Below are 24,722 nucleotides of genomic sequence, written 5' to 3' on the forward strand. Positions count from 1 at the left end.
GACCTAAGCTGAAGCTGTGGCAATGCTGCATCCTTAACCCACTGTGCTGGGCTGGGGATCGAACCTGAGTCCCATTGCTCCCAAGACGCCAATCCTGGTGTGTCACAGCAGGAGCTCTGAAAAACACTGGTTTACCTGCTTCCCCACATAGGCACTCAATGCTTGGCTGAGCCCCAGGACTGGGGCTGCCTCAAATGGCCTGCGCCTGGTCATTTCATGAGCCTCCGCCCCCCCCCGCCCTTTTAGGGTCACAGGTGTGGCATTTGGAAGTTTCCAGGCTAGGGGTCAAATCGGAGCTGCAGCTGCTGGCCTATGCCACAGACACAACTTGGGCTCTGAGCCGTGTCTGTGACGGTGGCAACTCCAGATCCTGAACACACTGAGCAAGGCCAGGGATTGAACCCACAGCCTCATGGATACCAATTGGGTTCTTAACCCACTGAACCACAATGGGAACTCCTCCTGTGCCCTCTGAAGGGTGTTCTAACCCTTTATTGTCCCTGTCAGCCCAATGTCCCAAATGTCACTGTATTTGCTGTGGGAGTGCCCGCAGCTGGGGCTGGGAACACTCTGAATGCAGGCCATGCCTTTTTCACCTCTGTAAGTGCTCAATCATAGCCTTGAATCAAATGCATTTTTTTTTTTTTTTTTTTTTTGGCCACATCCGCAGCATGTGGAAGTTCCCGGATCGAACCTGAGCCACAGAAGCAACTTGAGCTGGATCCTTTAACTCGCTGTGCCCCAAGAGCACTCCTGAATACATTTTGTAAAAGTATGTTCTAAATAACATAATTTCAGACATCCCTGGTGGCTCAGTGGGTTAAGGACCTGGCATTGTGACTGCTGTGGCTGAGGTTCAATCCTTGGCCTGGGAACTTCTGCATGCCATGCAGGTACAGCTAAAAAAGAAAATTTTGTTCATGACAAGGGAAGGCCACAGGACTTAGGGGTGGCCTGGTGGGATGTGAGTATGTCTGGTGCCCTGCCTGGAAGGTTATTCTGCATGCTAGTGTTTCCCTTTTCTCATGTGTGAGAAAGAGGGCAACCGCCCCCAAGGGGCACTATAAGACAGCAGAACTCAAACTTTCTGGGCAGGAACTGTAGGATAAAAGGCAGCTGCTAGGCCCCTAACCCATGTGTGTACATGCATGCGTGCTCTGGGTGACTCTAGCCAAGAGTGTGTGTGTGTGTGTGTCCTAGAATCAGATGCTTTGGGCATGACGTGGTTCCACACGTTCTGTGTAGCCCCCAGTGAGATGACACATATTCTGTGGCAAAATTTAAGTATCTGCACTGAGTGAGGTCTCATGGGAATCCCAGCTGGGAATTGTAGAAAATCAGCTGATGCTAGGCTTAGAAACAAGTGTCTGGTTTCTGAAACTTTCTTTTTTTTTTTTTTTTTTTTTTGTCTTTTTGTCTTCTAAGGCCCTACCCATGGCATATGGAGGTTCCCAGGCGAGAGCTCTAATTGGATCTGTAGCTGCCAGCCTATGCCAGATCCTTAACCCAGTGAGTGAGGCCAGGGATCGAACCCGCAATTTCACGGTTCCTAGTCGGATTCATTTCCACTGCGCCACAACAGGAACTCCTGGTTTCTGGAACTTTCTGTGTGTGAGAACTGTGGACCTGGACTTTCTGTTCCTGCCTGATATGGGCTTTGGTGGGACGGTTTGGAAAACTCTGCCAGGTGGTGACGGCCCTCTGGGGACGCCCAGGGGCCCGCTGTGCGTGTAAGCCCTGCCCCCAGCACCGTGCCCGTGGCCCCACCTTGTTGAGCAGGAACTCATCCAGGTACTTGAGCTCATTGGCATTGGTGATCTTGCGGAACACCGACTCTCGCCACTTCTCTGACACCGTGATTTTGCCGATCTTGAGGTTTCGGTTCTTCTTCCCTTTGCTTCCCGGCTCCTTGGTGTGCTTCTCACTGGTGGTGTGGCGGTGCTGGTTGCCGGAGGGGGCTGTGTTGGGGGGGGTGTGGACAGGAGAGGCTGGTGAAGGCAGGTTCCTGGGGAGGACCTGGGGTGTGGGCACAAGTGCAGAGAGCCAGGGCCCCACAGTGCCGCATGCCGAGGTCCGTGGCCAGCAAATGCCTCCAGGGATGGGACCAGCCCTGAGGCCCTGTTACCAGGGCTCAACCCATAGACAACTCAAGGCCCCATCTGGGGACGGTCCTCAGGGGCCCTGGTGGCTCTGCTGTCCATCCCTGAGGCTGTGGGTGACCAACCTTCTAGAGTCTTCTTCATGGTGGTGGCTTCCAGCACCACAGGCCCGAGTACTGTGTTCTCCGTCTCCTCTGTGCCCTCCAAGGTGTATTTTTTATCCTTGTTTTTATGCAGGAAGAGTCTCTTAAATGTGGATCTGCAGGAGAAAGTACAGGGCTCCTCAGGAAATGAAAGCAGATGTGAGGCCAAAGGGTCAACTTGCTGTAAAGAGAAATAGCCCTTTTCTTGGTTATTGTTGGAACAGGATGCTACTAAAAACGCGGTCCATCTGTGTGAACTGACAGGGGAGTCAGGTGAAAGAGCGAGATGCTGAGCGGACGACATAGCGTGACCCCATTTTCATATTAAAAAAAAAAAAGTGCCCCCTGCCCTCTCCCTTGAGATGCTTTTATAGGCACAAGGTTAGGGGGGAAAAACCCAGTAAAGAATAAAGGCCAAATCATGCACCACAGATACTGGCTATGTGGTGGGGTGAATGATGGCTCCCCCAAAAGTTATGTCCATGTGCTAAGCCTCAGGGCCTAAGAGCATGATCTTATTTGGGAAAAAGGTCTTTGCAGATGTGCCTAAATGCTAAGGATGAAATGCCTGTGTTTCCCAAATTTGTATGCTGAAGCCTAACCCCCAGTGTGATGGTGTTAGGAGGTGGGGTGTTTGGGAGGTGATTAGGTCATGAGGGTGGGGCCATCACGATGGGATGAGTGCCCTTATATGAGACCCCAGAGAGCTCCCTGGCCTTTTCTACCATGTGAGGACCCAGCAAGAAGAAGGCATCTCTGAACCAGACACCGAATCTGCTGGTGCCTCAATCCTGGACTTTCCAGCCTCCAGCTCAGCCTGTGGTGTTTTGTTATAGCAGCCTGAATAAACTAAGATTCTAAGTGAAGGATCTCAAGATTGTAAATCACCCTTGTGATTGCCCACTTGTCTTTTTAAGAGATGGAAAAGGAAAAGACACAGGGGAGAGAAGAATGTCATGTGAAGATGGAGGCTGAGGTTGGGGGGAGGTGGCCACAAGCCAAGGATGCCTGGAGCCTCCATAAGCTGGAAGAGGCCAGGAGGGATCCTCCTTGAGATTCAGGAGGAGGGAGAGAGACATGGCCCTGCTCACACCTGGATCTTGCATTTCTAGTGAGAGAGTAAATTCCTATTGTCTGAAGCTATTGTTAGTTTTGGTGTGTGGGGGGGTTTCCCCCAGTTGGGAGAGGGGCTCTCTGCCTCCCACCACAGCCCGTTCCTCACCACCCTCGGGCTCCCATCCCTTGATTGGGCCTGTCCCATGGCCCCAACCCCTCTGCTCTGGGAACTGCCTGGTGCACTTTGGCAGGGGCTGTCTGGGGACTGAAGCTTGGTCCAGTTTTTTCTATCATTGGACCCAGGAGAGGTTCCCAGATGTGGGGACAGGGGAGCTGGGAGCTGGTTCTGATTCCATACGCACCCAAATGTAAACCGCCTATCTGTGGCCCCAGAGGAGGTGACCTAGACAAGCTCTGGGCTTCATCAGGAATCTTTTTGCCCTGATAGGGCCACAACACGGGCTCTGAGTGGGTTTCTCTTCATGGAACTGCTAAGCAAAGGCCTCCTCCACTAAGCTTCATGAGTGTGATTGGCTTAGGCTCCAGGAATGGAGGACCTGGACACCCAGGGTTTGGCCCCACACCTACTTAGAGTCGGCGGAGCCTGGGGACAGCCCCGAGTCTGTGCTGAAGGATGCCTCGCTCGACTTCTTCTTCTGGATGGCTGGCTTCTTTGTGCTGGGCTCCCCGTCCACGGTTTCTGTAGAAGGCTGTAGGGCAGTAGGGCTGGGTGAGTAAAGGCAGGTGGCCTCTCAGGAGGGAAAGTGGGGGTCGGGTCCTGGTGCCATGGTGCACTCTATCTACCATTTCCTTCTTTTTCTTTCTTTCTTTTTTTTTTTTTTTTTGTCTTTTATCTTTTTCATAGGGCCACACCTGTGACATATGTAGGTTCCAGGCTAGGGGTCAAATCAGAGCTGTAGCTGCTGGCCTATGCCACAGCCACAGCAACGCCAGATCCAAGCCATGTCTGTGATCTACACCACAGCTCAGGGCAATGCCAGATCCTTAACTCACTGAGCAAGGCCAGGCTTCAAACCCACAACCTAGTCGGATTCCTAGTCGGATTTGTTTCCACTGCACACAATAGGAACTCCCTTTTTCTTTTTCAGGCTGCACCCATAGCATATAGAAGTTCCCAGGCTAGGGGTCGAATCAGATCTGCAGCTGAGGCCTACACCTCAGCCACAGCAATACCAGATCCGAGCCACATCTGCAACCTGCACCACAGCTTTTGGCAATGCCAGGTTCTTACCCCACTGAGCGAGGCCAGGGATCAAACCTGCATTGTCATGGATACTAGTCGGGTTCTTAACCCACTGAGCCACAATGGGAGCTCCTCCACTGTTTCCCTCTGGTGGTTCCGGGGCAGCTAGGGCAGAAGTGGGCTTGGACCCTCAGAAGTGAGGGCTGCTGCCTGAAGCTTTACCTGAGTCTTGGTCTGGGATGGGGATGAGAGGAGCTTGGAGACATCACTGGCAGATAAGGAAATGCGCCTCTCCCTGTGAGATCACAGAAACGTGGCTTACTGACAAGGCCGAGGTAGGAGACACTTGGGTTGTGGGGACTGGGGCAGGGGAGGGAGATGCTCCTGGCAGCCGGTGGGCAGAACCCCACAGTGCCCAGCCCAGCACCCACCCTAGAGAACGACCCGGCCCCAGGGCTCCGCTGCACTGAGGTGGAGAAGGCCCACCCTAGCAGAGGCCTGCGTCTTCCTCCATCTCTTCTTCCAGACAAGGGGCTGGCGATTCAGAGTCCCTGATATTTAGCTAACTAGGGGTCAGGCAAAGTGTGTCAAGAGCTGCTCCTTCAACCCCTGGGTGTGTGCAGACACCCTCACTCACTGAGGAAGAAACTGAGGACCAGGCAGGCTGGGGAGGGGGATCTCAACCACAGCAGCTGCTTCCCGACACGCTGGAGGCCATCTGTGTGATCAGGGCTTGTTTGGGCCTCCCCCCTACACCCCACATCCTCCTTCCTTGGGGCTCCCACACACCTGATGCCCGAGCCTCCCATGTTTCTGGGGTTCATGATGCTGTCCTGGCCCCGCTCTAGCCTCGGGCTATGCATCCCCCTGACCCCAGCCCTTGGACAAAAGAGTGTGTGGGGCTTACTCCGTGGGCGTGAGCGAGGCCCCCACAGCCCGGTGCCGCTCGCTGAGGTCCAGGGACTGGCTCAGCATGGCGCTGGGGCTGGCGGTCATCAGCTTCTTGCCACGCCAGAGCTCCACAGCGCTGGCCAGACGCTCGGCATCTGTGTCCCGGTACCGCTGAATCTGGGTGGAGCCTCCGGGGCTCTCGGCCCGGTCCTGTGCCCTGGGGCTGACCCCTGGCTTGCTCTTGTCCTTGGGGGTCTCTGGGGAGGCACTGGGGGCTAGGGCTTGGACCTTGCTGTCCAGAGCTAGGCTGGTGGGTCGTTCTGCGTGGCCACCCTGGGTTCCCCCCGAGGCCTGGCTGCCCAGCATGGACTGTAGGGGCACCTCAGGCTGCATTTTAGGAGGCGCTGTCTCGGGCTCAGTCCTTGAATCTGAAGGGATTTCATCTTCTCTGCTCTTCTTTCTGTCTTCCAGGAAGCTCTCCTCGGGCTCTGGGACGGCCCTTCCCGAAGGTTCTCTGGGGATGTGCTCTTCCTTACAGGACTGGATATGTTTGTTCTGGAGATTCACGTGCTCCAGCCCCCTCTGACGCCGTGACTCTCGCTTCTCCCGGCTGCTGGGCACTTTCTCGTGACTTTCCACTGCGTTTTTCTGTGGTGGGAGAGCCTTCTCTGGGCTCGGGACCTCCTTCTCCACTTGGACACTCTCCCCTAGGGGCCCGTCGCTGGGCTCCACTTCAGGCTCCAGCGCCAAATGCTTGCTGTCCTTGGATGGTTCTGGGCCCTGCATGGGCTCCAGCCCAGCCGCCTGGCCCGGCCCGCCTTCTGCCAATTCTTCCCTGGTGGCCTGCTGGGCTTCCCTTTTCTTCTCTGCAGCCTTCTGCTTCTCTGCCACCATCCGGCTGAAGCTGGTGTGAGCAGAGTAAGGGGTGGGGCTGTGAGTTCAGGAACAAAAGTGCCCTCTGCCTCCAGAGTCCACCCAGGGCCTGGGGGAAACCCTGTGCCACCTCCAAGTGGGGTGGGAGGGGCCAGGCTCCACTTCTGCCAATCAGTGAGACCCTGGCTCTCAAGATGCTTCTAGAAAGGCAGAACCACCTCAGCCAGGAAAGGGGGATAAAGGGCGTGGCCCCTTATTGTCATGTCACCTCCGCCTGGCTAATTCAGGGGACCTGTATTAGGCCTGTTGTGACAGGGATCTGTTCAGGAAACTCTGAATCCTTTGGGGTCCCTGGCCTGGTGGACAGCTGGGCTTCGTGTGTGAGTGTGGGGCGAGGGGAGCCTACTGAGGGTTGGACCTCATGGCCTGAGCCCTCTAGCTCTGAATCCAGGTGCTCCACCAAATGGCACCAGGTGGGCAGGTGTGGTATGGCCTGGCAGAGACTGAGCGCTGCCAAAGGTGACCTGGGGTTTTGCCAGTAGGTGCCACCTACCAGCCCTGGAGCAGCTCTCTAGGGGCCTGTGTGCCCAGACTGCTAGAGGCCTGCTGGCCCCTCCTCAGCCTCCCTGCGTCCAGGATGATGTCCTGACAGGTCCACCAGGCAGATGGTATCTCAGATGGCTCTTGGCTAAGTGGAATGTTCTGGGCAGGGGTGTGGAGGGCTTGGGGCTGTTCTGCTCACCTCTTGCGCTGCAGGTGCCCCCGGCAGAGGCTCTGCAGGCGGATGATGCTCAGTCTCTGGCGCTGGTAGGCTGCCCGCTGCCGGTAGCCCCTCCACACAGCCTGGAGGTACACTGCCGCCTGCGTCCTCTCCAGGGCCCGTCTCACGCAATAGGACCGCCAGCAGGCCTGAGAGTGGAGGGGGCATTCAGGGGCTGGGCGTGTGCCATCCCAGCCACCCCCCAGCCCTGGCCCCATGGGGCCACCCGCTACCTGGATGGTGACAGCTGCCCGCCTCATCTGCAGGAAGTGCCTGCGCTCCAGCACCATCCGGAACCAGCTCTGCAGGAACAGGATCTTCCGCACGACCTCCCGGTGCAGTGTCTCCTGCAGGGCCTGCCTCTCTGTCTCCTTTAGGAAAACCTGGGAGGGGTGGGCACAGGAAGCGGGGTCAGCCTGGCCTCTGAACCCCTAGACTCAAGACTGTTGACATCAGTGTGAGGATGGAGTCATCCCCAAAAAATGATTTATGGATAGCATATGCATCTACAAGTATATTTTTTTCTTAAACGAAGTTTTCTGCGGACCTTTCATATGCAAATTTATTCAAATAGCATTTACAATTAGCCATCCACCTCTCCATATTTGACTATTTAATTCTCATAAGGGGCGCATATTTTCTATAAAAAAACCTCAGTGTTTGAATGCAGGAACAGAATACTAAATTGGATATCATCCCAATATTGGGATCATATGGTCTGTCAGAAAATGAAGTGAAGAATAAATTAAATATGTGGTCTGCTCAGCCCACCTCAGGAGTGAGACCAGGCTGGTGCATGGACTGATCTGACTAAGGGGAGTTTTTTGTTTTTGTCTTTTGCCCTTTTCTGGGGCCGCTCCCACGGCATATGGAGATTCCCAGGCTAGGGGTCTAATCGGAGCTGTAGTTGCCGGCCTACACCAGAGCCACAGCAACGTGGGATCCGAGCAGAGTTTGCAATCTACACCACAGCTCACGGCGACGCTGTAACCCACTGAGCAAGGCCAGGGATTGAACCCGCAACCTCATGGTTCCTAGTCGGATTCGTTAACCACTGTGCCACGATGGGAACTCCAAGGGGAGTTTTTTTGGTTAAATGATTTTTATTTTTTTCACTATAGTTGGTTTACAGTATTCTGTCAACTTTCTACTGTGCAGCAAAGTGAATTTTTTTTTTAAAGTACATTGAAATAGAATTCCCCTTAACAAAATTACTCATTTAAAGTGAGTGATTCAGAGGTATTTAGTACATTCACAGTATTGTGCAGTGTACTATCCATCTAATGTACCATCACATTTCTCTAGCTCTGAAATACTTCCATCACTCCACAGGGAAACTCCGTGTCTGTGAGCAGCACTTCCTAATCGCCGACCCCCAACCCCCGGCAAGCCCTAATCTGCTTTCTGTCTCCATGGATTTACCTGTTCTGGACTTTTCTTTTTCTTTTCTTTTTTAGAGTAGCAGAGGCATTTGGAAGTTCCCAGGCTAGGGGTTGATTTGGAGTTATAGCTGCAGCCACAGCAATGTGGGATCTGAAGCCGCATCTTTGACCTACACCACAGCTCATGGCAATGCCAGATCCCTAACCCAGTGAGTGAGGTCAGGGATCGAACCCATAACCTCATGGATACTAGTTGGGTTCATTATCGCTGAGCCACAACAGAAACTCCTTTTTCCTTTTTTTTGGCCGTGCCTGTGACACGTGGAAGTTCCTGAGCTGCTGCAGTGACCATGCCAGTAACTGCTCAATAAATGTTAGCTAAAAACAACCACTCCTGGGAGTTCCTGTCGTGGCGCAGCGGAAATGAATCCAACTAGGAACCATGAGGTTGCGGGTTCAATCCCTGGCCTCGCTCAGTGGGTTAAGGATCTGGCATTGCTGTGAGCTGTGGTGTAGGTCACAGACACGGCTCAGATCTGGCATTGCTGTAGCAACAGCTCCGATTAGACCTCTCGCCTGGGAACCTCCATATGCCGCTGGTGTGGCCCTAAAAAGACAAAAAAACCCCAAAAATAAAAACCAACCATTCCAAATGGGTCCGTCTCAGAATTAATGTAAAAACACGCTGCACTACAAGGGAGCTCCGACATTTCATATTAATGAGGTCAAACACCATTAGTCTTTAGTGTCCTTCTTTGTAAAAAAATTTTTTTTATTATAGTTGATTTATAATGTCTTTCTCTCTCTTGCTTTCTTTCTTTTTCTCTCTCTCTTCCCTCCCCCCCTTCTTTCTTTCTCTCTTATGGCCACACCGATGGCAAAGAAGTTCCTGGGCCAGGAACTGAATCCAAGCCACAACTATGACCTACACCACTGTGGCATTGCCAGATCTTTTAACCCACTGCAGTGACCTGAGCCACTGCAGTCAGATTCTTAACCTACTGTGCCACAGTGGGAACTCTTGAATCTGGCTTCTTTTGCCTGGCATAACATTTTCAAGGTTCATCCACATGAGTATGGATCAGGGCTGAGTAATATTCCATCATGCCAATGGCCCACATTTTGTTTATCCATCATCTATTGACAGGCACATGGGTTGCTTCTACCTTTTGGCAATTGTGACTAGTACCCCTATGAACTTATGTGTACAAGAATTTGTTTGCACACCTGTTTTCAGTTCTTGGTTGGGTTGATACCTAGGAGCGGAATTGCTGGGTCACATGGTAACTCTGTGATTAACTTGGGGAGCTGTGAGGGGATTTTTCACATCTGGTGCAGCCCCGCTGGGGAGCTGCCAGATATTACGGCAGTTACTGACTGGCCCCTGAATACCCTGTGCTATGGTGAGGGTTCCTAGCCTAAGTGTGAGAAAACAAGAAACAGGCTTGATGCCTGAGCCTCCACACCTCAGGTGTGCTCCTTGCCTTCCAGGAACAAACAGGCTGGGCCCTAAGAAATGCACTTCCTCAGCAGAAACCCTGATGTTTCAGTGAGTAGCTTGGGCCATGGGAGGACCCTGTGTGTGGTGGAAGATGTGGTACAAGTTTGTAGCCATCCTAAGGGGTGCAGATGCTGACCTTGGTCTTCCCGATCTGGTAGCTCCTCTTGTCTATGTCCATCTTCTCCAGCAGGGCAGAGATGACCTCCCTGCAGGGCTGGGCATTCTTGGGCAGCAGCACTTGGAACTGCTCCGTGAAATCCTGGGTGATGATGGCCAAGAAAGGAATATCTGAGTATTTTTGCTCCTGAGAAGGAGATGGGGCTCCAGGAATTCCCTGGTCAAGACAGAGTATCCAAAGCCAAAACTTGGTTTGATGTGAATGGTACTGATAAATCTTGGACTTACCAAAACAGTCTGAAGTGTAAGAAAGACTATATCATAGACACAGAGCATTGGATCGTTTACGAATGACCGACGAGGGCTTGCTCGGTGCTGGCATGGTTGAGGGGCAGCCAGGAGATGGTGCTGCCTTGGGGTGCTCACAGTCTATGGCTCAGTAGAGGGCTGAACCATAGCTGGAGGTACACCCTTTTTTAGCTGTGCCCTCAGTATGTGCAAGTTCCCAGGCCAGGGATCAAACCTGTGGCACAGCAGTGATGCCAGATCCTTAACCTGCTGAACCACCAGGGAACTCCTCGTATGCCTCTTTTTGGCCTCGCTCATGGCATGTGGGAGTTCCCACAGCAGCAGCTTGGGCAGCTACAGTGACAATGCTGGATCCTTAACCTGCTATGCCACAAGGGAACTCCTACACACTGTTTTTAAGTAAATAATTATCCCCAATTTTAAGAGCCAAGTATTAGTGAAACATCAGCATTTTCTCCCTTTTTGGTAATTTGCCTTTCCTATTTTCACAGGATTGGAAAGATGATATTCTCATTCTGCATGAGAAAAGGAAGGCCTGCCACAACAAACTATGTCCCTGAGGCCATATGGGTAAAGCCTGAATGGGGACCAGGTGCCACCACCTCTGGGTTCAGGCCCAGTGTTTACTTGAGCACCACATAGCTGGTGTCAGCTTTTGGCATGGGCCAGAGGTGCTAACCCCTGGGGGACGTTTGATGATACGTGGAGACATCTTGGGTTGTCAGAACGCAGGGAAAGAGTGTTCCTGGCATCTAGTGGGTGGAGGCCAGGGATGCTGCTCAAGACCCTATGGTGCACAGGGTGGCCTCCACCACAGAGAATGACCTGGCCCAAGGATCAATGGTGACATGGTTGAGAAACTGCTGTAGTCACCAATTTGAGGCTACTAGTGATCCTCGGTGTTTCTGGAAAGCCCAAGGAGCCATCTCTGAGGTCATCACCTTCTTGGGCCGTAATTTCCATATTAGGAAAATAGGAACCAGGGTCCCCATTGCTGCTGGTTGGCAGAATAAAATAGTTGGGTATAAAAGTGTCTATTACAGAAGATGCTCAACAAAGGGCCAAGCTGCACAGGGATCTGCTTGTGCAGTTCCCATGTTTGGTTTAATGTACCTCTTTTGAGGAACTATGCCCCCCACTCATGAGAAAGAATGGCTTGGTAGAAATCCCAACAGTGCCAGGGTGGAGGAGCCCTGGCAGAAAGTAACCTGCTGGGCTCATGCTTTAGAGGCATTCAAGGCAGCCATGTGTGTGCATGAATGCATCCTACCTGGAACGTGTACTTGGCACTGTAGCCCGACCTCCGGATCCGCACGGTCTCCAGCATGCCCGTGTAGCGCAGCTGCTGCAGCACCAGGTCATCATCGAAACACAGCTCTTTCTGAAACGGGATCAAGTGATCAGGGCAGATGCCTGCAGGTGGCTAGATGGGGAGCCCTGGAAGGAGATGCCGAGTCCCAGTGACTGCCACCTCTCAGGACTCCAGATATAAATGCAGGTAAGACACATGTGCAGGCTCGGGCTGGTCTGTGAAATGTCCCCAGCATAGCAGCCCTGGGCACCTGGAGGATTTGTGTTTTCTCTTCTTGCTCCAGACATTCTTTTTAGAATAAAAAGATGGGGCCCCTCAGCAGCGATGCCTAAGGCATTCATCTCTTCTAGAAAACTTGGTGTCTGATCTGCTCTATTCCCTGGTGCCAGGAGACAGATGCTATTTCATACTGTCTAACTTAAGAGAATTTGCTGCAAAGACTTATTTCTTAAAGGCCTTGACCCAAAACTGTGAACTCACATTCTGTGCCATGTATCAGGCTAAGCACTGGGGATTCAGCAGAGAGAACATACTGCTGGGCCCCTGTGGAAAGTGTCACAGGAGAGGGGACCCTGGGCAGAGATCTGAGGGCTGAGGGGAAGACAGGCAGGGGAGGAGGATGGGGAGCAGCTGGGTGAAAGCCAGGAGGAGGAAGGGGAAGCTGGGCATCCCTTTTTTTTTTTTCAGGGCCATATGGAGGTTCCCAGGCTAGGGGTCGAATTGAATCTATAGCTGCCAGCCTACACCACAGCCACAGCAATGTGGGATCTGGGTCACGTCTGTATCCTACACCCCAGCTCACGGCAATGCCAGATCCTCAACCCACTGAACAAGGCCAAGGATCGAACCTGCAACCTCATGGTTCCCAGTCGGATCTGTTTCCACTGCACCACGATGGGAACTCTGACATCCCTATTTTTGGCTGCTCACCAGCTGCCCTTGCTGCCTCCTGTGGAACCCCCTCTACCCCCAGCCAGCTACAGCAGTTTACAGCTCCTGAAACCTGTGTGAACACTTGCTTCCTTGAGGACTCTCTTGGAAGCCACCCCCAAAAGTGAGATACCCAGAAACACCCCCCACCCCCCGGTGAACCGCCAGACACGGGAGCCTCTCACCTTCTCGGCGTTGGAGCGGATGCAGCGGATGAAGAAGGGCTCTGCCTTGCCCAGCGCCTCCAGGAGCTTATTAAGGGATGTCTGCGAAGAGAGGGGGAAGGTACTGAGTTGGGGCTCCTAGGTCATCCGCCTGCATCAGTGGGAGCATCTGTGCTGATGTGGGACATGGTAGGTTGCAGTGGGATGTTGCGACCAGAGGCTGTGCTACCCGGAGGGGAGCCCCCAAGGGAGATGTGGGGTTACTGGGGGCTGAGAACCACCATCTTCCCAGGGTTCCCCATCTCTTGTTTCTGTCTCAGGTGAAAAGCTGGGGGGGAGGTGGTAGAACTGGATAAATTCTTTCTAGGGATTTAAAACACGTCTGCCTCAGAAGAGACCATGGAGGTCTCTGGCCTGTTTCCAAAAAGGATTTGTGGGAGTTCCTACACAAGGTAATTACAAAAAACCCAAGAGTTTCCATTGTGTCTCAGCGGATGAAGAACTGGACATAGTATTCGTGAGGATGTGGGTTCGATCCCTGGCCTTGCTCAGTGGGTTAAGGATCCAGCATTGCCACAAACTGTAGTGTAGGTTGCAGATGTGGCTTGGATCTGGCATTGCTGTGGCTGTGGTGTAGACCGGCAGCTGCTGCTCGCTAGTCTGGGAACTTCCATGTGCCACGGGTATGGCCGTAAAAAGAATAAAACCCAGGAGTTCCCATTGTGGCGCGGCGGAAACGAATCTGACTAGGAACCATGAGGTTGTGGGTTTGATCCCTGGCCTCGCTCAGTGGGTTAAGGATCCTGTATTGCCATGAGCTGTGGTGTGGGTCGCAGCCACAGCTCAGATGTGGCATTGCTGTGGCTGTGGCTGTGGCATAGGCCAGGCAGCTGTAGCTAGACCCCTAGCCTGGGACCCTCCATATGCCACAGGTGCGGCCGTAAAAAGACAACAAACAAACAAACAAACCCATAAAACCCCAAAGCCAAAAAACGGCTGAAGGGGAAAAGGGGAAACAGAAGACTCAGATTGAGGAAAGTGGGAAGGAACAAAAAAGCTAATGCTGAGAGTCACCAGCCATTGGATTCCAGTTAAAAAAAAAAAAAAAAGTGTCCCTGAGCTTCCTGGCAGTCAGGAAAAAAGGGAACACGACCTAAGGTCACAGTTCAGTGGTCACATTAACACACATGCTGACTCTTCATTCTTTTAACTTGGTGGTTCTCAATCAAGTGCAAGTCTGTTCTCCTGGGGGCATCTGGCATTATCTGGAGACTTTCTGGTTGTCAGACTGGAGAGTGCTACCGGTGTCTGATGGGCAGAGGCCAGCGATGCTGTTCAATACCCCATATGCACAGGCTGGCCCCCACCATGGAGAATGACCCAACTCCAAATGTCAAGGGGTGCTGATGGTCAGGAACCCCCAGGATAATGATAAGCTGCTTGGGATGGGTTTGTTCTGGCCTTGCCACCTGAGTGTCAGGCTGAGTTTAGCGCTGCCTCCTGCCCTGTTTGGCCACCTACTTGGAACTGGGCGCTGATGCTGGGTGGCTTCTTCTTCTTGTGCAGGTGCAGCAGGGACTTGGTGGTGCGGTCATGCAGGGTCATACTGATGATGAGCTTCAGGGATTTGGAGTCCAGCAGGTTCTATGATAGATACACAGGGTCCAGCCTGCCCTCCCAAAGCCCCAGTGGGCACCGGGAGGCATTGTGGACATCCCCGGAGCCAGGACAATGCCCCCCGGGGTGGTAGCTCTTAGGCTCAGTCTCAGGGCCCTGCTGTCAGAGAGAGGTGGGGACAGGTGGGCCTGGCGGGTGGCAGAGGTGACCGTGGGGCTGAGCCTGAGCTGAGTCCTGGGGATGGCGCCACCTCTGGGAAGGCTGACGACAGCCTCATATGGCCCAAGCGCCCAGAAGCCCGAGCTATGGCATGCTGCCCCCCGCACCCCCCCAACAGAGCTCAAGGAGTGGCCCACATCCTGTTTCCGCATGTGCTCATCTGGCTGGTCCCCCTGTGTGCATCAACCCTTACTAACACTGACAGGGGAGCTGGCGCTTTCCCATCTGTTGGCCAGACTGAGGGTCACCCTTACTCTTATTAATGTCACAAACTGTCTGCACGCTGTACGTGGAGACTAGACAGAGCGTCTGGGTACACTTGACCCAAGTCCAGCTGTTGGGGTCTTGGCTGCCAGCGATGCACAGCTGCCCCTTCCTGACAGGACCACCCTGGCTGAGGGGCCTCCTCTCCCTGTGCCCAGGAGGTGTGACATCCCATCCTGCCCCCTGGAGGTGGCTCAAAGCTAAAGATCCCCGATGTGGGGGTGTGACAGAAGGGTCTCCTCACCTCTTGACAAGACCCGCTCTGTGGTAGTGTTAACACTCCTGGGCCCCCTGGGGAATCCGGTTGAGCCCACCTCCTTGCTCAGTCCTGCTCCCCCCACTCCACTCAGGTTTCTCCTGGGAGCCCCCCCCCCAATACACCACTTATGCAGAGATCCCCATCATAGGCCCCTGCTTCTAGAAAAACCAAACAAAGACATCTCCAAAATCATCTCAACAGGAGACATTTTTTTTTTTAGAGAGGAAGGAGCTAGCGGGAAGAGGAAGGAACCAAAGAAGCCAGAGAAATTAGAAACACGCCCCCCACCCCGGGTTTTCCAGAAAAATGACTTGAGCCAGGCGCTAGCAAGGCGATGTGAGACGGTGTCGCGCGTGTTTACCTTTGGAATGATCTGCTTTTGTTTGATACCTTTACTTTTCCTGTCAAAATATTAAAAATGGTTTTGTGAACAGAAGGAACGCGGTGTCCGGATCTGGGTTAGTTCAGCAAGCCACGCCTTGCGGGTTAGATGGAGTGAGAACAGACAGAGCGCAGAGTCCAGAGGCACAAGTGCAACGAGGCCGCCGCCTCGCCAAGGACCTGGTGGCTTCCCCTGCACACGTGGGGGTCGCTATGCTGACTGTGCATGCTGGCCTCAGGGCTGGTGGCTGCCCCTGAGGTGGCAGGAGCAATTGGACTAGGGGTTGGTCATCTCCATTGTGGGGCGTGTGCCTGCACAGGGCAGGCTATGGGGGAGCTGACAGATCTCACACAATGACAGTGGACTGCCCCAAATGGGGCTTCGAGGGATCCCCTGAGGCTCTGACGCCTACCCAGCATCCCAGCTCTATTTGCTACAGGACGGTAAAGGCCAAGCATGCCCGCAGAGACCCTTCTGCACACCCTGGTGACAGAGCAGGGATCTGCCTCTCAAAGAACTGAGATGGGGCCTGGCAGAATGTTAAAAACAAAAGCTGGAGTTCCCGTCATGGCTCAGTGGTTAACGAATCTGACTAGGAACCATGAGATTGCAGGTTCGGTCCCTGGCCTTGCTCAGTGGGTTAAGGATCCGGTGTTGCCGTGAGCTGTGGTGTAGGTTGCAGATGCGGCTCAGATCCCACGTTGCTGTGGCTCTGGTGTAGGCCTGCAGCTACAGCTCCAATTCGACCCCTAGTCTGGGAACCTCCATATGCCACAGGAGCGGCCCTAGAAAAGGCAAAAAAAGACAAAAAAAGACAAAAAAAAAAAAAAAAAAGCTGACGTAACATTGTAAATCAACTATACGCCAATAAAATAAAGAATAACAAACCCAAACAAAAGCTGATCTTTTGGCCAAGGGAGGAGGGATGACCCCCACATTCTCAGAGACTTTATGGAATCTTGCAGATGAGATGAGATTTTTAAAAAAGTTGCAGCCTGACGTTCCTGCTGTGGCACAATGGGATCAATGGCGTCTCTGCAGTGCCAGGATACACGTTCAATCCCTGGCCAGGCACAGTGGATTAAAGTATCCAGCATAAGTTGCAACTGCAGCTCTGATCCCTGGCCCAAAACTCCTTATGCCGCAAGGTGGCTAAAAAAAAAAAAATCATAGCCTGGACAGTTTTTAAGACTCACTGAAGAAATGGTGCCCCACTGATCTCCAAGATGTTCAGCCATGAGGTTCTTTGTGTGTCAGGTTTAATCTTAATCCCCGTAGAATAAGGCAAGGCATAATAAAAATGACTGCAAATGGGCTCCATTGCAGGCACAAGCTTTGTTCCCAGCTGGCCTGGGTCCCCGTGTGGTTGCCGGTGCCCACTGGTTGAGGCTGCTGCCTGCTCGGTATGTGGCTTTGCAGACAGAGGTCAAATGCTCAGAGCTCTCAGGCTACACAGTTCGTTCGTGGGACATCCAAACCCCGTCTGGGTGTCTTCTGGTCCTTTCTATCACATCACGCCCACAAAACAGGGTCATGGGACGCCTGGGGTCCACAAAATCGCACATCCTGCTTCTGATGGCTGCTTTATAAGCTCACGGTGGCAAAGGTGGTGGGGGGAGGGGATGCAAGCCTTGCTCTGCATGTTTAGGGGCTGAAAATCAGATGCTTTGTGGTAGAGTGTTCCTGTGAAGCTGTGCTGGGCACTGGGGAGCTGGCAAGGATTGGCTCACAGTGCAGACACTGGGGTGGGAATATCAGGACCACTTAGCGATGGCTGGTGTGAGAATGGAACCACAAGACAGCGCAGCATTTAGAGCGGCTGATTCAGCGTTACGGGAAACCCATGCGGGCCTGGGGGCTAGGGGTCTGGAGCGCGGAGGCGGTCGTTGCACTTGTGGGGGGGGGGCGTGCCCGCAGCCTCAGGGGTGGGGGGACTCACAGGATGAAGGTGCGGGGTTTCTGGAGCCGACTGAGGGACTGGAGAAGCCTACGGGGGTCCTCACCCTGCCAGGGCAATCCTTTGATGGTCTTGATGATTTGGTCATGCAAATCGCTGGGGGTGGGGGAAGGGGTGCAGTGACAGAGAGAAGACTGAGTTAGAGCAGCGGGGCCCGCCACCTTGGGGTCCCTGGCACGGTCGGGACCATCCCCAGGCCACTGGAACCAAAACATGCAGCTGGGGGAGCCTGCATGCTGCCGCACCAGGAAGGGGGGTTAGGCCAGGAGCCGGCTGCCCACTCCGAGGAAGCTCCCTCCTCCTCTGGGGGGTGGGGGGCTGGGGCCACTTAGGGCTGAATGGAGTTTGCAGCATGGTGTCTCAGATGGTTGGAAAAGGTCTCATGTTCAAGAGCTTTTTGGCATCTGTAAGAAGCATCAAGGGGCCACTGAAAACAGAAGACTGGGGGCGGGGTGGGGGGGCCGCTGCCTCTGTAGGAAGCAGCAGATTAGTTTCTCTTGATGGTTCTGTGGCCACATGTCTGCCTCCTTATGGGCTTCAAGAAATGCCTTAGGAGGAAGGAACTGGAATTCACACAGGGGTTATCAACTGGGGCGAGGCTGCTCCCCACCTCCAGGCTTGGTTGTCCTGACTGGCAGGGCAGGCACTACTTGGCATCTTCATGGCTGGAGGCCAGGGATTCTGCTCAATTCCCTGGGCACTCCCACCACAGAGTGACCAGACAGAGTGCTGAGGGTGAGAAGCCCTAGAACTCAAACTTAATAGCTTTGTTTTGTTCAATTGCTGTGGGTTCAGGGCTTGAGCATATGATTTTGGTGTGAGAATGAGAACGGCTTACAGACAAAAACTGAATGCTCTGAAAATGGACATCTGTGAAAAATGTCTAGATGACAAATGTCTTGGGGAGAGAACTTCTGGAAATGAGGTAGCGATGACTGCTGGATGAGTGGGAGAGTTTTTTTCTCTCTTTTTTTTAAAAAAATTCCTCATTCCAGTTATTTTTAAATACATGTTTAAGCTCCGGGCAGTTGGCCTGGGAAGAGCCCGAGCGGCAGCCCCCTTTCCGTGTTCCATGCACCATGCCCTGGGCCCGGGTGGCCCTACTTACCTCTGCTCGCTCACCCTCCAGGGAGGCACAGGGCAAAGATGACACAGGGGGTCACATTTCACCTCCATACCCTGAGTGGTCAGTGCAGCAGCCGGAGTGCGGGACAACGCTGAGGCCCATGGCTTTGGCCCCCACCCCTGTGACCCAGCCAAATCTGGCAAGAGTGCGCCCCCCCCCGCCCCAGCTTGCCAACCCCCTCTCTTCTGGCTCTGGACGCTGCGCTGAGCATCATGGGATGACAGCTCCTTGTGGCGTGCCTCCCTGGTCTTGGGTTTGAAGGCCCTTGCTTCTACTTACTTCTTGCTTTCATAGAAAGCAATGATGTCCTCAAAAGCGTTAATATCGAACTCCTCAGAGCCGTCAAATGAGAAATCTAGCATTGAGCAGCTGAAAGGGAGAATCTGTATAAACTAAATGTGCTCTTGGGGCAGGACTCGAAGCCTAGGGGGCCAGGCCCTGGGAGACAGAGTGGGTCAGGGCTCACTTTCAAACAGGGGGAAGTTTTTTTTTTCCCTTTTGGGTGAAAAAGCTGATTAAAAAATGCACCTTTTGAGAGTTCCCATTGTGGCTCAACAGAAACAAATATGACTAGCATCTATGAGGATGCAGGTTCAATCCCTGGCCTTACTCAGTAGGTTAAGGATCAGGTGTTGCCGTGAGCTGTGGTGTAGGCTGGTATCTACAGCTCCAATTCGATCTCTAGCCTGAGAACTTCCATATACTGTGAGTGCGGCCCTGGAAAAAAAAAAAAAAGAGAGAGAGAGAGACAAAAAAAAATATGCACATTTTGGAAAAGCAGAAAAACGACACACTGCTTTCAGACAAGTGATATAGGGTCACTTACCTAGGGGCTAGCTCTACCTCCACATGTGTGCTTTTAAGCTTTTGAAGGAGATTTTATTACAAAGTGCTCAAAAATAAAAGGACTTTTACACGTTTGAAAATTCAGTGACATGCTCCTTGGGAATTTGTGAGTTTGGAGAAAGAACGTGGGGACTCAGCTAACCCAGGGCCTTTGCACATGCTGCCCTCATGGCTGCACCCTGCCTGGTTTGTCCGACCCAACTGGTCCATTTTCAATGTAGCCTGCCTGGCTCTCTCCGGCTGCCAGAAGCGTCCCTCCTCTGGCTTTGGCATGGCCTCAGATGTCTCTGCAGTGCGGCCTTTTCCATTCCGCCTTCCTGGAAGCACATGTTCCCGCACCTTGACACTCAGTACCAACTAGGGTACACAGAGGACCCTTGGTCATTGCTAGGTGGCTGCAAACCCTCCGTGTCGTCTCATATGCAATGAAGCATCTGTGTTTCTGACTGAGAGAGAAGTAACTTAGCGGATCTGCCTTTGGGACGCCCTGGGTCAGATTAAGGGAGGAAGTGCTCTTAAATCAAGCTTGTTGCTCTGTGAGACCAGCAGCCCTCTGGCCCCACCCACCAATGGTCATGACCTGCTATGAAAAGGATCCTTTGTAAACTGAGCTGCCCTAAAGCAGCTGATGCATTTCTGTATGCAGAAATGCGGCCACCAGATGCCATTACTTCTGGGTCTTCTGGTTTGAGTGGCTGCTGGGTTCCTTAAACCCTGACCTGGGTTCATAGTGTCAGGTTTCGGGCACAGTTTTAAACAATGCCGCCTGTCTTCCAGCTTCAGTTGGGACAAATTGGGGTCTTGCTTACCGGTACAGCTTTTCCGATGGGGTGCTGGCTCCTCTCTGCAGCTCTCCTGGGTGACTTCGGGCACCAGAGCTGCTCAGACCTGCTGGGGACACAGAGAGGATGCAGTATTGGGGTGGGAGGTGTTGCCTGGGACCTGAAGGGCTTTGTAGCTTTTCCATGGAGGAAAAGCTGTGATCCTGACTTGAACCCACTTTAAGAAAGGCAAAATGGTCTGACACTCAAATTTGGGCAGAGCAGGGAACCATGAAATGTTCCATTCCCCTTAAAACAGCACCATTTATTTCCTACTTCTCATAAAGGCTTTATCCTTTTGGTCCTCCTTATAATCGACACCCTTCCTAAAAAGGAATGCCATGATGGTATCTGGAGCCGGGTGACCCTGGGAGAGTCACTCAGCCCTTCCGGGCCTCAGAATTGTCCTTTTTAGAGAAATGGTGACGTTTTCTTGCCTTGTGAGGATGAGGAAGATAAATTATACATCCTGCTTCCAAATTGCCATTTGGGATGATAAAAGAGTCTGGAAACTAATTTATGATAGCCAGGACATGGAAGCAACCTAAATATCTACCAACAGATGAATGGATAAAGAAGATGTAGTACATATATCCAATGGAATATTATGCAGCCATAAAAAGAATGACACAATGCCCATTTGCAGCAACATGGATGGACCTACAGATGATCATATTAAGTGAAGTAAGACAGACAGATATATATCACATATGTAGAATCTAAAAAAATAGTACAAATGAACTTATTTACTAAACAAATTCACAGACAGAAAACAAATTTATGGTTACCAAAGGGGAAGGTAGGAGGAGATAAAAGAGGAGTTTGGGGTTAGCAGATACAAAATATTATACACAGGAGTTCTCTCAGGGCACAGTGGGTTAAAGATTTGGCATTAAAACTGCAGCAGCTTAGGTTACTGCTGTGGCGCAGGTTCAATTCCTGGCCCAGGAACTTCTATGTGCCTTGATGTGGCCAAAAAAAAAAAAAAAAGAAAAAAAAATATATAGAATAGATAAACAACAACGTGCTACTATATACTGCAGGGAACTATATTCAATTATCTCGTAATAAACTATAATGGAAAAGAGGAGGAAAAAAAGAGCTTGGGAGCTATACAGAGGTGCTGATTGGGCAACAGTGGAAATGTGCTAAATGCCATGAAATTTTCTACTTCACAATGGCCTATGAGTGTCCTCCTCTCATGACAGTGCCACAGGGACTCCTACCTGCAGCCTTCTCGGCCCTCTCGGCCCGCAGGCGCCCAGCCTCCCGGAGCACGGCCATGGCCTGGATGGCGGCCCGGAGCACCGCCCAGCGGAACACAGCCACGGGGTCCATGCCGATGAGCTCCCGCACGTAGGAGCTGTCACTGCCCCGCAGGAGGGCCACGATGTCCGGCCGCATGTAGTCCATGTTCTTCTCCCGGAAGTCCTGGGGTGGGATGAAGGTGGGTGGTCCCTTGCCAGTGGTCCCTGGGGGCCAGCACAGCAAGGGCTGGCAGTGGGGCAGGGCTCATCTCAACAACCAAGAGGCGGTTCCCGTCTGAGGGGCCCTAGACAGTAGAGCCTGGAGGTTTTGACACTGGGTCTGAGTGCCCTGGAACCTCGCCTAGCAAAAACAATTGAAAAGAGGGATCGGCTGTGACCTGTGGTGTAGTCTGCAGACGCGGCTCGGATGTTGCAATGCCATGCTGTGGCAAAGGATGGTACCTGCAGCTCCGATTTGAACCCTAGCCCAGGAACTTTCACATGCTGCAAATGCAGCACTAAGAAGAAGAAGAAAAAAAAAAAAAAAAACAAAGAAAAAGAGGGACCGAGCAAATGCCAGAGGGAAGGGGCCTCCAGGATACCCATGCCATCCCACTCCCCACCTCCCAGGCACAGAGCGACTTGACTGATGGTGACTGACACCTGCATACCTTGATCTGATATTTCACTTTCCCTGCAAAGTGCTGAATGATGAAGGCCGGCTCCATGACGGGGGTGCCGAGGAAGTACCTGTTGTCCTCATGTTGCTGTTTGAACTTGGCCAGCAGGGTCTGGCTTGTGGCGTGGGGAAAGCTGGGAAGAGGATGTGAGACCTTTAGCTGCAGGAACACTGGCTGGTCACCCATTCTGCATTCCAGGGAGCTCGGGCTGCTGGGAGCTGAGCACTTGGTTGAGGGCTGGGAACCTGCTGCCTGGTTTGAAAAGGTTGAGGGCGGAGTGATGCACTTAGGGCTGCAGAGTGAACTTGGAACAGACAGAGCAGCCGGGCCCTGGTGGCCCACATGAATGTTCGGCCCAGGCAAGACTGGGACCTGGGCTTGCCATGGGCAGTTCCTAAAATAATCCCAGCATAAGGTGACTTCTGGTCTCAGATCCATCTGTACCTGGACGCTGTGTCTTAGCGTGGGTCTTGCCTCTATTAGAGGGAGGGGCTGGGAGACAGGGCTGAAGTGGGGAGGTGGGTAAGGGCAGAATAAAGGACCCATTGTACCTGACTATTTCAGCCTCCCAGGAAGGAAGTGCCACAGCTGGCCTGGCATGCCCTGCCTATGCCCAGCTTCACCACAAACACAGGCAGCAAAATGTGCTTCCAAATCCCCAATGCCGGGCTCTGTGGCTTAATGGGAGGTGGGGTAGGGAGCAGATTCTGTAGCTACGAGCCACACCATTGCTAGGGGTAGAGTATGGAGAGTGGGAGACCTGTTCAGTTAGTCGTGGAAATAACATTTTCACACACCATTTTAGAAAATCTAATTCAATGCCAAAAAAAAAAAAAAAAAAAATCACGATGAACTGAAGTAGCAAGATTTTTTTTTTTTTTTTGCTTTTTTGCTCTTTTTTTTTGCTCTTGCGGCATATGGAGGTTCCCAGGCTAGGGGTCTAATCAGAGCTGTAGCCATTGGCCTATGTCAGAGCCACAGCAATGCCAGATCCAAGTCATGTCTGCAACCTACACCACAGCTCACGGCAATGCTGGATCCTTAACCCACTGAGTGAGGCCTGGGATCCAACCCGCAACCTCATGGTTCCTAGTTGGATTCATTTCCACAGTGCCACAATGGGAACTCCTGAAATAGCAAGATTTTAAACAAAGACAAATGGCCCTGCCTCACATGCCTCCCAGATCCAGCTGTGGGAGTGATGATTCAGCCCCTCCCAGCGCCCTGCCCCTTCCCTTATCTGAACATTCTCTCCCCCATCCCGATCCTGGCTGAGAAGGATGTGTTTGTCCCATCCTGGACAGGGCTTGGTCTGAGGCAGGAGGTGAGCCCGATTCACCCCGGGCCTGAGGGGACTTCAGCAGCAAACAAGGGACCTGATAGAGTTGTTGAAAAAAAGACACGTCCATGTCCCGACCTCGGGAGCCTGTGAATGTGACTCTACTACAGAAGTGGGTCCTTGTAGATGTAATCAAGTTATGATGAGGTCATTAGGGCGGGTACTAATCCAACAGGACTGGAGTCTTTATAAGAGGAGATGTGACAGAAGCAGAGACGGTGATGTGACTACAGAGACAGAGACCGGAGTGATGCGGTCACAGCCAAGGATGCCTGGAGCCCCAAGAAGCAGAAGAGGCCAGGAAGTCTCCTCCCATAGAGCCTTTATTTTATTTTATTTTTTTGTCTTTCTCTCCTTTTAGGGTCACACCTGTGGCACATGGAGGGTCCCAGGCTAGGGGTCCAACCGGAGTTGCAGCTGCCAGCTTATGCTACAGCCACAACAACAAGGGATTCAAGCCGTGCCTGCGACCTACACCACAGCTCATGGCAACACCGGATCCTTAACCCACTGAGCCAGGCCAGGGAACGAACCTGCATCCTCATGGATGCCAGTCAGGTTCATTAACTGCTGAGCCACAATGGGAACTCCCCATTGAGCCTTTAGAGGGAGGGTGGCCTTGCTCACACCCTGATTTCAGCCTTGACATTACACTTTGGACTTTGGGTCTCCAGAACTGTGAGAGAATAAGTTTCTGTTGTTGTAGGCTGTCTGGTTTGTGGTGATTTACTACAGCAGCCAGGAGAAACAAATTCACTAAGTGAATTTTAGTGACTGTAATTTCAGGAATGCTGACTGTGTGACCGCACATGAAGCACTTTGAAAATACTCCCCCCAGGAGTTCCCTTGTGGCAAAGTGAGTTATACATCTGGTGTTGTCATAGCTGTGCCTTGGGTTGCTGTTGTGGTGTGGGTTCGATCCCTGGCTTGGGAACTTTCACATGCTGCAAACGTGGGCAAATAAATAAATAAATAAATAGGATACCCTCTTCAGCCTTCGTCGTGTCCTGGGGACAAGCGGCAGCAGGCTCAGTGGAGAGTCCTTTTTTTTTTTTTTTTTTTTGCTTTTTTTTAGGGCCACATCTGTGGTATATGGAAGTTTCCAGGCTAGAGGTCGAATTGGAGCTACAGCTGCTGGCCTACACCACAGCCACTAGGGATCTGAGCCTTGTCTGTAACCTACACCACAGCTCACGGCAACACCAGATCCTTGACCCATTGAGT

General features: G+C 52.5%; 1 protein-coding gene across 50 annotated transcripts in view; it reads right to left on the reverse strand.

Moving 5' to 3' along the window:
• Window positions 1-24,722, reverse strand: part of MYO9B (myosin IXB) — a 111,919-nt gene that overhangs the window by 9,263 nt on the left and 77,934 nt on the right. For 10 of the 50 annotated variants that reach the window (XM_085012398.1, XM_085012423.1, XM_085012394.1 and 7 more), the window contains exons 12-28: window positions 22,151-22,292; window positions 21,459-21,663; window positions 20,221-20,302; window positions 18,845-18,934; window positions 17,422-17,535; window positions 15,462-15,501; window positions 14,263-14,385; window positions 12,763-12,843; window positions 11,606-11,716; window positions 10,046-10,168; window positions 7,260-7,409; window positions 7,009-7,175; window positions 5,410-6,297; window positions 4,725-4,797; window positions 3,887-4,008; window positions 2,225-2,358; window positions 1,768-1,958 (exon numbers count right to left, since the gene is read on the reverse strand). In XM_085012398.1, the coding sequence (XP_084868524.1) occupies window positions 1,768-1,958; window positions 2,225-2,358; window positions 3,887-4,008; window positions 4,725-4,797; window positions 5,410-6,297; window positions 7,009-7,175; window positions 7,260-7,409; window positions 10,046-10,168; window positions 11,606-11,716; window positions 12,763-12,843; window positions 14,263-14,385; window positions 15,462-15,501; window positions 17,422-17,535; window positions 18,845-18,934; window positions 20,221-20,302; window positions 21,459-21,663; window positions 22,151-22,292 (2,836 nt within the window). The remainder of the gene's footprint in view (window positions 1-1,767; window positions 1,959-2,224; window positions 2,359-3,886; window positions 4,009-4,724; window positions 4,798-5,409; window positions 6,298-7,008; window positions 7,176-7,259; window positions 7,410-10,045; window positions 10,169-11,605; window positions 11,717-12,762; window positions 12,844-14,262; window positions 14,386-15,461; window positions 15,502-17,421; window positions 17,536-18,844; window positions 18,935-20,220; window positions 20,303-21,458; window positions 21,664-22,150; window positions 22,293-24,722) is intronic. The other 40 variants (XM_085012410.1, XM_085012436.1, XM_085012402.1 and 37 more) reach the window with 7 other exon arrangements.

Source organism: Sus scrofa, chromosome 2, assembly GCF_054392235.1.
Source record: "Sus scrofa isolate SSC_HxYL_T2T_F1_AM1 chromosome 2, Sscrofa_HxYL_maternal_Yorkshire_Landrace_v2.0, whole genome shotgun sequence".
NCBI classification, from domain to species: Eukaryota; Metazoa; Chordata; class Mammalia; order Artiodactyla; family Suidae; genus Sus; species Sus scrofa.